Genomic DNA, 13047 nt, shown 5'->3' with positions numbered 1-13047 from the left:
GCAGCGCTTCCCGCCGGGGTGGTGTAGCTGGGAGCTGCGGTACCTCATCCCCGCTGCTGGGAGCCGCGGGAGATGGCAGTGGGGGTGTGGGATTCCGTCACGGAGGAGCGTTGCTTCTCCTCACCCCGCTGCTGTCAGACCCTCATGCTGCCCGTCCTACGCCTGAGAGAAGGGGTGCGCTTGTATACACTGCCACTGTAGTTCTGGTGTCAAAAACGCCACGGTTATGGGGTTTTTTTCACACGTAAGTGCTCTCCATAGTATGATTGTTACCTTTTGGGTTCGTCTAAGCTGCGGGGGCGTCTCGGGGTGGCGTGTGCAGGGAGATGCAGGTTCTGTCATTCTCAAGTTGCGATTGTCTCTTGTGCCTCACGGTGTGTAGTGGCCCCATACTAAAATGTCAACCCTCAATCGACAGGGAAACGACATCCAGTGTGTAATCTAGGAAAGCAGAGGGGGATAAGAGATAAACTGTATTGCTGACCTAAACAGAGGCTTACAAGCTGCTGAGGGACACTAAAATAGAATGAGAAATAGTTGGATAAAGGACACGGGCTGCTATTTTGGACCGTGGTTTGGACAGTCCTTTGGCAAATCCCTGTTTGGACTTGTTCAGCACAGGCTGTCAACAGACCTTTTTTTTTTTAGTTTTTCCATTAGGAGACAGATCGTTAGACTTGTGTTGGATTTTGTCTGAGAAGTTAAATACTTCTGTGTGAACAGTCCCTCGGTGCTGCAATCTGTGACTCAGGATTTTCTCTGGACTTGGAAGGTGTGACAGTTAAAGAATTGACTTGGTGGCAAATGAGTTAAGACCAACATACAAAGAATGACCTTTGTTATCTCAGTGACCAGCAGAGACCATTGCTGTGCCTCAGGTGGTCCAGAGCAGCTTCTGCTTCCATTCCTGGATGGATTGATAATTTTCAGGCGCAGACGGTAGAGTGGTTCGTTCGGTGTCCCCTTTAGCATCGCGTGGCTGGTGGGGAACTTGGCGTTGTGACATTACCGGTCTGTCTCGCTCAGTTCTTTCAGAAGCGGCACATGTTTTACGGTTCCTGTTCATGGTAGCACGTTTTGGCCAGTGACTAAACATCTGGGTGCCGATTTCAGAAGATGCAGCTATTTCCTTCTCGTTGGATCCTCGGTAGACTATCGCAGAGGTAAAATCTGAACGGTAGAGAAGGTCTGTGCTGCAAGCTCATAACGTGCCAGAGCTGCTCGTCGGAAAGGTAGGAGTCGTCTGTTTGAATGCCCTGGGCAGAGACTATGCAGGACTCGAGGCTTCCTGGCAGATGCTTTCACCAGTGGGTCTGACATCTAGCTAGCCCCCACTGAGCCTCTCTTTTTATTCTTCCATCCTTTTTTAATCCCATGCTGGGGCTGTCTGTTTGTTTTACGACTTCTTCTCCAGAGCTCCATCAGTTCCAAGGGAGCTTTTTCAACCTGGTAAAGCTGAGAAACCTCTTGGCAAATAGGAAGCAAAGCTGAAGAGTAGACCAGGATGCTTGAAGCGGTTATCAAAGGGCTGATGCTACAGCAGGGAGTGACAGCAGTGCCTTGAAGAGTAGGTATATCTTGAAGAGTGAGTAAGAGCTCCTCGTGGCTGCGCTGTCTCCTGTATGAGGCCCAGCCTGGAAGAGTTTATTATCATGCTTTGTGCCCTGCTCCAAGCACTGCAGGTTGGGAACTGCTGTTCTAACCAGCAAGCTGTTAACAGAAAACGGTTTTGCCGTTTCTCCGGCTGTGGAGGTAAGTAAGGAGCTGTGGCTGCTGGGTTTTGAGAAGCTGAAGGTCAATGCCAGCCAGACTGTGGTTGTGTGACATGGATCGCATGGTGAAGAAGGGAGAGCGGCAGCTCAGCGCACCGCGTTGCAGCTGGAGGTGAAGAGGGTGTTTGTCATCCAGGTGACAGGTAGGAACCCTGGACCTGTGTTGCGTGATGCAAAAAACAGTCATCTGTCACAGCACCTCTGTGCTGGTGCTGGCTTTGCAGTTGTTGACTTGGGTACTGATAGCAGGGTAGTGCTGGCTGTATTGGATTGCCTTTGAACTTGCACAGGTAGTATTTGGACAGCTCAAGTCAGGCTAAAAGGCCAAGAAGTTGGATTCATGTGATAGGAAGCGCTCCCAAGTTCAGACCTGGAAATCTTTGAATACTTATGTTTTAAAGCTCCAGTCAGATCAGCAAATGAATTCTGATGCGGGTGAGGGGGTTGAGACCTGTCCCACTTATCCCAGGGAAAAGGGTTTTTCATTAAGGTAATGAAATGGGGTATGAAAGAAGGCAAGTAAAAGGCTGTCTCTTAAGCCAGGCAAGCAGCCAGCCATAACTGCGTCTTTCTTCGTAGCTTCTTTTTTCTGTCCTTGCTCTTTGGATGCGTGAGAAGGGTTACAGTCTGGTTGCTGTGAGCAGCTCGAGAGCTGTGTGTTGTGAAGTGGGGGGAGGAGGAGGATTCTAACCGCTAACGAAGACTCGCATCTCTTGCACGGTTATTCAGTGGTGATTGTAAACCGACCCTTCAACCCAAGCAGCAGGAGGCAGTTGCTGCTGTAGGGAGTGTTGCTGCTACCGGCACGTACCTGCCATGCTTCTGCCCTCCCGAGATCCTTTCACCTAACGATAATTTTACGAGGGTGAGTTAGCAAGCTCTTTTGCACTGATTGGTGAAACTAATATGAGTGGTGGAGCCAAGTAGCATCCTGGACTCTGTTCAAACCATGAAATTCCGAGGGCTGTATTGAGTCATGGCCAGGAATACTTCATCTCTCCAGCGGTGACGCTCGTCCCAGGGGTATGTGTACACCTGGACAGTCCCTGTCGCTCCCGAGGATCCAGGGTGTCCTCTGCTGCCTTGCTGAAGGGCAGGACAGCTCCGTCCCTCCGGCTTCTACCATGTTTGGGGAGGATCTAGCAGGTTCTTGGTCAGGCCAAGCTCCTTCAGATTTTAATATCCTCGGCACGCTTGCTGACATAAAAGTTTGGTCTGTTGCAGCTGATGGATTGACAATTCTGTTGAATTTTGATCAGAAACTCCATGGCTGGCTTCTCTGATTCCTGAAGTAAGAGCCTCTACGGGTCAAGCTGAGCTTGTGGCGCAGTAAATGAATCTTCCAGGACAAGTTAAATTTCTGTGCTGTCAAAGGATCTTGTATGCATAGCAGGTGCTCAGGGCCTTTGGTTTTATCTAGAGAAAGCACAATGCTGAAAGTCTGCCTCCTGGTTGGATCGTAATCCCCTCGCCCATGGAATCGGCCTACACAATTATCGTGGACAAATCTGAACCATGTTAATAGTTGATGTGGATTTGATTAAGTCCCTCGCAGAGGGATTAGTCTCCTGGTGATCCTAACGGGAGTCTCAAAGCCCCTTTAGCATCTCAGGTTTCGGAGCAGCGCATTAATGGGTTGAGTTCAAGCCTTGAGACAGCTCGGTTTCCTCTTGCGAAGGACAACGCACTAAATTATTGGGACGTGCGTTCTCCATCCTCCCTCCACGAGATTGAGAACTGGACAGCAGATGAGCTTGTGTTCCAGTCTACAAAGGTGATTGACCCAGTCTAAAACTGGGAATAAAGGGGAGCTGAGATGAAGGGCAAGCTCACAGCTGGCAAATAGTCTGCTTGTCAAAGTGGTTTTGAGCACGGATATGGTAACTGGTGAGCTTAACGGAGGTTTATTTAATAAAAATACCTAAAAAGCTGCTCGTTTTTTTTCTTCTGACTTGGATATTGTTTTCATCCAAAACAATCGGGACGCATGCTTCGGAAGCTGATAACGTTTGTCACTGTTTTCTAAACCAAAGGCAGCTATAAAATAGGACTTTATAGTTATTTAACAGCCTTCTTAAGTGAGTAAATTATGAAAATGCAGGAGAGCTTACTTCCATCAGAGATTTTTTTTAATCCTTATTTGTAATGGTACTTTTGTTATTTGAAGTCATTTGACTTGAGCATTTGCTCTGCACAGTGAGATATTCGAACAGAGCGCACCGGTGAGTTGCCGCCTCTCTGGGGTGTCTTTAACGATGTTTAAGATTTTAAAGGTCTTGTTTGGCATTAGAATGTCAGGTGAGGGCAGACTTCTGTGGCTGGCTGATCTCAGCTCCCAAGCCTGACTTGAACCAGCTCTGCAGTATTAAAATGACAGGCTTAATCTGTTAATGTGTGTATGTTTGTCTACACAGTAAGCTAAAATGGGCTGCGCAGTAACAGCTGGTAGGCAGCTTAAGAAGCTGCTGCTCCCTAGCTGCTAGCTTCTCCTCTCTCCTGAGAGGAAACTTGTAGATTCTATTGGTACCAAAATTTCAGGATTCGGGCTGGCCCACCTTCCTAGGACGCGTTTCACGTATGTTTGTCCTGTTACTACGCAGAAGGAGCACTTCTCTGTTGCTGATGCTGCTTTACCTGTACGTGTTCTCAGGGTGTGTGGGTTTTCTGGGCAGATCAAGGAGGTGGAGAGTGATGCTGTGGTTGTGACACCACTGAGTACGTGTGGTATCTGTACAGTGTCCTGTGTCTTTTCGCCAGAGATGTGGAGTAAGTCTATATCTTCATGCACACGGGAAGGGAGCAGTGTGCGTGATACGAAAAGGCAGCAAATACCTTGCCCCTTTTGTGGTTAAGTTAGTTCCAGCTTAGAATGAAACTCCGTTCGTTGCTTTGTGCAACAGTCAGAACACACTGAGCGGCTGTTGTGTGGCCGTTTTTTATATTTGTCTCTCACAGAGCATAGAAGCTCTCAAGAGGTGCTATAAATGCTTTTAAAGATACGTGAACATGATTCAGGTGGTACCATTGCACTCAAAGACGCAACACGTTCAGCAGTTTACAGTCAGTTCAGAAGTGTAGACCCCACGTCAGCGAGTCTTTGAGGATCAGGGTCACATCCGTTGGGTTACTTACATACCATGGAAGGGGCACACTGGACACTGTCCAAGACCTCGACTGCTTGGGTTTTAGTTATTCTTTTGGAATATGCGCTTTCCCTAAAAGCGGCAAGGCAACTAGCATTGGAATGCTGTTGGGGTTTAACCTTGGCTAGCACTAAAATACCATGCAGCCGCTTACACACACACACATCCCACGCACACCCTCCCCACATCCTCCAGTGGAAGAGGTGAATCAGAGGAAAAGACATGGAAGCTCGTAAAATTGAGATAAGAACTATTTAAGGATTGAATATAAATTAATATTACAGTAATACTAATAATATTAACACTACTACTACTACTACGTAATTAAAATAATAGAAAATAAAACATGAAATAATTGCTCTCCACCCACTGACCGATACACAGCCTGGTCCCAAGTAGCAATACTCAGAGCCCGAGAGTGATGGCAGCAGAGTCTGAGTGAGCCCCATGAGTGACAGCACGGCCGGGAAGCCAAGTGACTCACTAACGAACCGGCAAGCTAAGGAGTGAGCAGAAGAGTTAGCAGAGGAATGAAAGACTGTTATGGCCCCCCAGCCCCCTCCCTGCTTCTGTACTGAGCATGATGTACTGTGGAATGAAACACTCCTTCAGTCAGTTTGGGTCAGCTGTCTGAGAAAGTTGGTAACACAGCAAGTATCAGAAGCTGGGCAAGACCTTGAATTTGGTGCAAGCACTCCGCAGCACCAGCTAAAAGGACAACGTACCAGTACTTTTGTCAGGGTAAATCCAGAAACATAGCTTCATACCAGCCACTGTGAAGAAAGTTTACTCTCTCCTGACTCAAACCAGCACAAATGCAGGCGTCCTCAGGGAGCCCGCTGAGGGTGTCCTTGGTGAGCAGCTTCTTCCTGGTAGCAGCAGGTAGGAGCTAGACCATCCTGAGGTAAGGGGCCTGGCGATGAATAGCCAGATCACTGTCTGCTGGTGCCTGTTCAGCACTGCTGATCTCTCATCCCTTTTGTTCAGATTGGACCGAGCCTTTCTGTGGGTGTTCTCTGTGCCTCAGATGTGCCTGGAGTGCTGATCTGCATCAGTTGATGAGCTGGAGGCGGCAAAACAAACACGATATTTGATAACGATAATAAGGTAATGCAGATAGGCCACATTACACGGCTCTAATTAGCAGAGGAACTGCTGGGCGTAGAGGAAGAGATGGCTCAATCCAGGGATGCCATCCCTCCATCTGTGGTCATTTTGTTGCCAGCTGGGTACAGCCAGGGAAGTTGTTTGTGGCTCCATATGTTTAAATTGCCTCTGACTTTGCTTTTCCAGTTGCCTGTGACCTGCTTTTAGAAGTTTTTAAACTGTTGTGCTTGGAAGAGGACTGGAAATCTGGCTGGCAGAAAGTGCCCTGGGCGAGAGAAATGCCTCTTGCACATGCAGTGACGCTCCCTGCCGGGTTAGTAAAGCGGAGCTGAGGAATACTTGTTTTCCTCGGTAGCTTAAGCGAGAGGAAGAAATCTGCCCCTCTGGAAAAAACCTGGGTCAGTTAGTTCCCGTGCGTTCTGGGAATGTGCAGAGAAGGTTCCCTTTCCTGACATACGGCTCCAGTCGTCTCGCAGTGTCTCCGGAGCGCTACGGCGGCCCCGTCAAACGCCGGCACTGGCGCTCGCGTTGGGTATGGCTTGGCAGAGGCGCCCGGCTCAGCTCAGCTCAGCTGGTGCCGTAACGTTTGCTCAGCGTTTCTGACAGATGCACCGCTTGGTCACGCGTAGCCTTTCTTCACATCGTCTCTGCTCGGCGATCGCACGATGAGCTGGCTTTGTCAACAGCGGAACGAACACGCTGTTCGTAGCGCCGTCTCCATGCCATGGACCCGCTGCGGCGAAATCCTGGTCTTGGAAGAGCGCTCGAAGCTTGTGGGTGTGCAGTGAGGAAGGGGAGGGAAGCCTGAGGGGATCCCAGAGGAGGAGAGCAGTGAGGAGTAGCTGTCAGTGCTGGCGGAAGAGTTGTTCCAGCCGGCTGCCGCGTTGCCGGCAAAGGCGGCGCGGATGGTTTCACATGGTTGCGTGGGATTGAGAGTGGTTGTTAGGCAGCTGAGGTGGTAGTTGGACTGAAATGTGACAGGAGGGAGTCTGCGCCTCAGCGCAGGGTTGCAAGTCAGATGACTTCCGTCGGGAGTCCAGGAGGTCATGGTTTTTCAGGCCAGTTTAAATATCAAGTAATACCTAGCTTTACGTGTGCTTTTGCAAATGGAGTTGTTCAAAAAACCGTAACAGTTGCCTGAGTGGCGTGCACTCTCCCCTCTGTTTTTTCTGCCCTTGCAGCAGGCAGCAGGAGTATTGACTAATCTCTGTTTGTACCGGTTTCACGCGGAACTCTTGCTGTCAGGACATGGGATGGCCTGCAATACTGAGGGCACCCCTGTGGTTCTTGAGGTAAAAGCTTCTAGGTGTTGTGAAACAGAATAGCTCTGGACTTGGGCAGTCGGAGTGCCGAGCGCTGCCGTAGTTTACAGAGCTAGGACGAGCGAACCTGAGCTGTGTTGAACACATAGATGGAGAAATCTGTCAAAAGCTGTGTGTTAAAAACCCCAAAAACCTGGTTGTGCTTAAGCTAAGGTCTGCCTGTGGTGCTAACGAAGCTCACTGGAACAGCGTTTTGTCTTGTCCGCGCTGGAGAAATGTTTGGAGGAAGCCCAGGATTCATGGGTGAGCCCCGACGGCCATGGGAGTCGTGTATCCAAGCACAAGTCTCCAAGTGCTTCGTTTCAGGGGAGGCTGGGAATTAACTGCAGTTACTTATTGGAATTTGTTTGACAGCGCTTGCGGTACAGTAAGAGCTTAATGACCTGGCCTCACGGCAGCAAAAACCTGCTTGCCTTTGCGCACAGGGCTTTGTAAAACGCAGTTTGTCTTTGCTTACCCAATAGACCTTTTCCAGTGGTCAGCCTGAGCTGCTGGCGTGAAATCGGGTTTCTGGAGTGAAGGCAGTGAAATAGCACCTGCACCCGCTTACGAAGGCGCATCCTACCTTTGTGTCCTAAATGTGGTTTTTCTCGCTAGGCTAAAGAAATTCTTACAAAGGAATCGAATGTGCAAGAGGTACGTTGCCCCGTCACCGTCTGCGGGGATGTCCACGGTCAATTCCACGACCTTATGGAACTCTTTAGAATCGGTGGGAAGTCGCCAGACACAAATTACCTGTTCATGGGAGACTACGTGGACAGAGGCTATTACTCGGTGGAAACGGTCACTCTCCTAGTAGCGCTGAAGGTATGGTTTGGCAGCTTGTCTGCAGCAGCCTCGGGCAAAGCCGTGCTTTCGGGGAGTTGGGGAAGAATTGCTCTTCCCATTGATGCTGCCTGTGGCTTGAGCTAGACGGGCCTGGATGGAAAGGCACTAATGGCCGCGTGGCGTTGGGTAACGGAGCGGGAGGCTTGTGTGCCGTGGGAAACGCTCTCTTTCCGTGTCAACGGCGCGAGCCTTGTGTTACAGCGGAGTTCTCTGTGTCGGTAGGTGCGTTACCCAGAACGCATCACAATCCTGCGGGGCAATCACGAAAGCAGGCAAATCACACAAGTGTATGGCTTCTACGACGAATGCCTGCGGAAGTACGGCAACGCCAACGTCTGGAAGTACTTCACAGATCTGTTTGATTATCTTCCGCTTACGGCTCTAGTAGACGGCCAGGTAAGCCTTGAATAAGGAAAATGCTTCTTTTCCTACAGTTTTGCAGGCGGTATTGTCTGACCTCTGTGTGAACGATCTCAAACAAGCACCTTGTGATCCCAACGTTTTCAAGGGCCGTGTGCTTACTGTGGGTTTGGGGAAGATTTTAGTGAGGTGTTAATACCGAGTTGATGGGATGGGAAGGCTTTTGATTCCACTGCTGCAGGAGCGGCAGGGTAGCGCACGTGTAGGTCAACCTAAACGACCGCTCATCAGGCGGGGATCCCCTCATGGCACATGAGATGTGGGTTGAGTGGTGTCCGTGAGGCAGGATGGTCTTGAACCAGAAGGCCTGGTGTCTCGGCCATCACTCTGATCTCTGTGCGCAAGGTGGAGCCTTTGAGTTTGGTTTCCTTCTGCAGGAATCACGTTTGTTTGCTGCGAGAGCCAGCTGGCCGTGATAGGAACCCAACGGTAGCGGGGTTAAGCTGTTTCTGAGATGGGTCTTCCCATTTTAATAGGCACTGAACAGATTGCTCTCTCTTTTCTGGAACAGATATTCTGTCTCCACGGTGGCCTCTCTCCATCCATAGATACACTGGATCATATCAGGGCTCTGGACCGCCTGCAGGAAGTCCCACACGAGGTAACAGGAAAGGAAACGGGTCATAAACCTAGATGTCTGTTGGTGTAGCCTCACACTGAAATACATTTTTCAGAGAATCGTGGCGTTTTTTGACTGGCACACTGGCTGAGAGGAGGGTATTTGGCAGGGGAAGGTGTTTACTACCTTCAGCCTCACCCCAGACTTGCTGGTGAACAGACAGGAGCCACGTGAAGCTGTGTTGTGTCACCATCCTTCCTCCCCAGCCAGTCCTTTCTTCTGTGGCCTTTCACCGTCTTCGTCGCCTTCTGGGGGCCTGAGATCAGGATTGAAAACCAACCACCTTCTGAGCTCCCAGGGTAGCGAACGGCTCTTCTCTGTTGGAGTGGTCAGGTCAGGGGGGTTGGAACTAGGTGATCCTTCAGGTCCCTTCCAACCCAAACCCTTCTGTGATTCTGAGACTTGAACGTTCCCCGATGAAAACGATCGGCTTGTCCTGCAGCGTTTCCTGCAGTGTCTTAGGGACGACAGCACATGCAATGCCCGGAGGTCTGCCCAAGCCTCCCAGAGCCCTGAAATGAGCGGTGTAACCCCTCCCTGAGTTGGGGGCTGCGTGGTGGGACATCTGCCTGTGCTTAGGTGTAACAATCCGTTACTGCTCCGGGCTTTCCCTGCTCCTCTGCTGCACATCGGTGTGCTGAAACCTGACTGCCCAGCTGGCCTCCGGCTGTGGTGGGTGTGATCCCTGCCGCGGGGCTCGGGCGGGTGGCTGGGAAGCGGCAGCAGGCTCAGGTGGATACCACAGTCCTTGCTGCCCCTCAGTAGCTCTGCGAGAAAAGCCGCTGAGCCTCACTCGCGGTTGGTAGAAGATGTATGGCAGGATGGTTGTGGATACGTCACGGCCAACAATAGGTTGTTCAGGAGAGGAAATGTAATGATTAACACCCTGCCAGAAGGGCTGCTGGAGGCTTGACATCAGCCTCTGGAACAGTTAGTTCATTCCCTCCTACGGGTTGTTCCCCTTCCTGTAAGCTTACTGCGACTTGGCCGGCACCAGCGAACCCGCTGTGTGCCCGTGGAGGCGTGTGCCTTCCCGGGGGGCCCCTTCCGTTACGCGCCGGGGGTCGGGAGGAAGGACGCGGATCTGCTGGCCGTGTCTGTGTGTCGCTGACCGGCGCGCGGGGAAGAGGAGGCGGGGAGGGTTTTCTGCTTGCACGGGCTCGTTTCTCTGTCAGCTGAGCAGGTACCCGTTCTTTGGGAAGGGTGCTGACTGATCCGGTGAGCAACCAGCCCCCACCATGCTTGCGAAATAAACTCACGTGCCTTGTGCAGGGAAGGGCATGCTGGGGGCCTTGTGACTGTCAGTAAAACTTATTTTAAAAGTGTCTTTTTCTTGCTGGTGATCTCATGAAAAACGTGTCGTCTTTTTCAAGGGTCCCATGTGTGATCTGTTGTGGTCGGATCCGGATGATCGTGGCGGCTGGGGTATATCTCCGCGTGGTGCTGGCTACACGTTTGGGCAGGATATTTCCGAAACGTTTAACCACGCCAACGGTCTCACGCTGGTCTCCCGTGCTCACCAGCTCGTCATGGAGGTAGGGCAAGCGCTCTGCTTGGGGGGCTGGCAGAACACAGGTGCCATTTCTTGTCTCCTCTGAGAGACCTGCCGCTGGTGGCTTTGCACAGGCCGACACCTAAATGTTCCCCGGGTAAATACCGAAGAGGGACTTGAATCGTGTGAAAACAACATAAAGTGACGTGCTTTGACCTGCAGTGTAAATAAGGGGATGTCCTGCCCTTCTCTCCCCCGAGGAAAATTGCCAAAGGGACCCTGGCACGCCCCGGTTGCGGAAGCAATAATCTCCTTACCCGCTGGCTGCCCTCCTTAGGCTGCTGCTGCATGAGCAGGCGGCCCTGTAATGCTTGGCAGTCAGATGTGACGGGGGTTAGGCCGTAATTGTGGCCGTTGGGAGGCTGTTCTTGTGTGTCTTGCTGGAAAAATGCCAGGTGGGTCAATGGAGCAGATGTATTTCCAAGGCCTAGCTCCAGTAGATCCCCTAAGCAGCGCTGCCTGTCAGCATCCAGCAGGCAGGTTCTTGTCCGTGGGGGACGCAAGCTGCGGGCATACCAGAACGGTCCTGGGGGTTCTCTGTGGTACAGCGGTGGCGCGAGCTGCGCGCGCAGCAGGTAAACGCGCCGTCGGCAAAGGGCCGGTCTGTCTCTGGGGCGCCTCGAGCCGGTTTTGCCAGGCGACCGGTTTAAAGTGGAACTCAGTCAGTTGGAAAGACGGGAAGCCTGCGATTGCACCAACGCCTTGGATCGTTGCGGGCCTTAAGAAGAACTTCCGACGGGCTGAGGTTTAACAGAGACCGTTCTTTTCTCTCTTTCTGGCAGGGTTATAACTGGTGCCACGACCGGAACGTGGTTACCATCTTCAGTGCCCCCAATTACTGCTACCGTTGTGGGAACCAGGCTGCTATCATGGAACTAGATGACACTTTAAAATACTCCTTGTGAGTAACCTGCCTCGGGCTCTTCTCTCTTCCTAACCCTTCTGTATTGTGAGCAGTGCCTGATCCTTTCCAAAGGGGTTCTTCTGTGAAAAGGCAGCTCAGACTGCTCTGGAATCGACGCGGTGTGCTCTGCCTGCAAGAATACCTAAAAATAAGTACAGTTAAGCTCTTAGAAGCTTCTCTTGGGCGTCCTGCATTATCTCTTCTTTCTGGCTCTTTGGAGAGTTGGAGCTGCGTGTTCTTAATCCCTCTATTGCTCCAGCTTGACAGAGAGAGTAAGGACCGGTCGATTTATGTTCCGTTTTGGTAGCAATAGGCTGTGTGAAGGTGGGTGAGAGAGGCTGATGCTGAGGTCTTGTGAAAGCAGCAATGGGCTGCTGAGTGCTGGGTGGTGCTCGCTGCGAGAGCATCCTTTCACAGAGTCACGGAAGGGTTTGGGTGGGAAGGGACCTTAAAGACCATCCCATTCCAACCCTCCTGCCATGGGCAGGGACACCTTCCACTAGACCAGGTTGCTCAAAGCCTCATCCAGCCTGGCCTTGAACACTTCCAGGGATGGGGCATCCACAGCTTCTCTGGGCAACCTGTTCCAGTGCCTCACCACCCTCTCTGGGAAGAACTTCTTCCTGATATCTAATCTAAACCTCCCCACTTGCAATTTAAACCTGTTACCCCTTGTCCTGTCACTACAGGCCCTTGTGAAAAGTGTGTGTTCCCCCCCCAGCTTTCCTGTAGGCCCCTTTGATCAGCTGCTGAGATTTAATTCCCACAGACGGTTGTTTTGGGACCCAGAATGTTTCCCTGTGGAAGCAGCTGGGATGAGTAAAGCAATAGCGGCAGGGGAGCAAGCCGAGGATTCATTGTGGCATTGTAAAATCACTTGTGGAGGAGGGAAAATGATCCCTTTTTCTTTCCTGCAGCCTCCAGTTCGACCCAGCGCCTCGTCGCGGAGAGCCCCACGTTACCCGTCGTACCCCAGACTACTTCCTATAAACCTCTCCCAACCTTTGTAGAAGGAAGTACACCTGGCGTTTTAAAGAGCAACAATATTTACACGTTTCTGTAAGAAATCGGGGTTCGTCTCAACTTAAAAAAAAAAAAAAAAAATCCCCATCATGGACCAAAACGTGCCATAGCGAGGATGAGGAGCGTTTAGCACAACTTGAGACTGACTTCCTTACAGCACTCCCTCTCCCTCTCCCGTATCCGACAGTCGGTTTGCCTGCTGTGTCTGTAGTCGCGGTGTTCCTCCTGGACTGCTCGGGGAGGAAGAGGCCGCTGTGGGGTGACGCCTCCGTCTCCCCCGACGCTTTCTGTGTTCAGCCCTAGCGCGTAGCTGGCCGGGGTTAGAGTGGGGTCTCGAGGGAAACGCACACTAACCTC

At 51.3% G+C, this 13047-nt stretch overlaps 1 protein-coding gene across 1 annotated transcript; it reads left to right on the top strand.

Annotated features, from left to right (window-relative positions):
- Nucleotides 1-6455: 6455 nt before the first annotated feature.
- LOC104504972 (serine/threonine-protein phosphatase 2A catalytic subunit beta isoform-like) lies at nt 6456-12903 on the top strand (the record flags this gene model as incomplete). The annotated part of the gene is made up of 8 exons (XM_010154767.1): nt 6456-6554; nt 7204-7314; nt 7942-8151; nt 8395-8568; nt 9104-9193; nt 10585-10746; nt 11546-11664; nt 12585-12903. Coding segments are annotated over 8 exons (1038 nt in total), but the record flags the coding sequence as incomplete, so codon positions are not given.
- Nucleotides 12904-13047: the final 144 nt, after the last annotated feature.

This window comes from Eurypyga helias, unplaced genomic scaffold (assembly GCF_000690775.1).
Source record: "Eurypyga helias isolate BGI_N326 unplaced genomic scaffold, ASM69077v1 scaffold8267, whole genome shotgun sequence".
NCBI classification, from domain to species: domain Eukaryota; kingdom Metazoa; phylum Chordata; class Aves; order Eurypygiformes; family Eurypygidae; genus Eurypyga; species Eurypyga helias.
The sequence above is the reverse complement of the archived record's forward strand: the minus strand, read 5'-3'. Positions and strand labels throughout refer to the sequence as shown.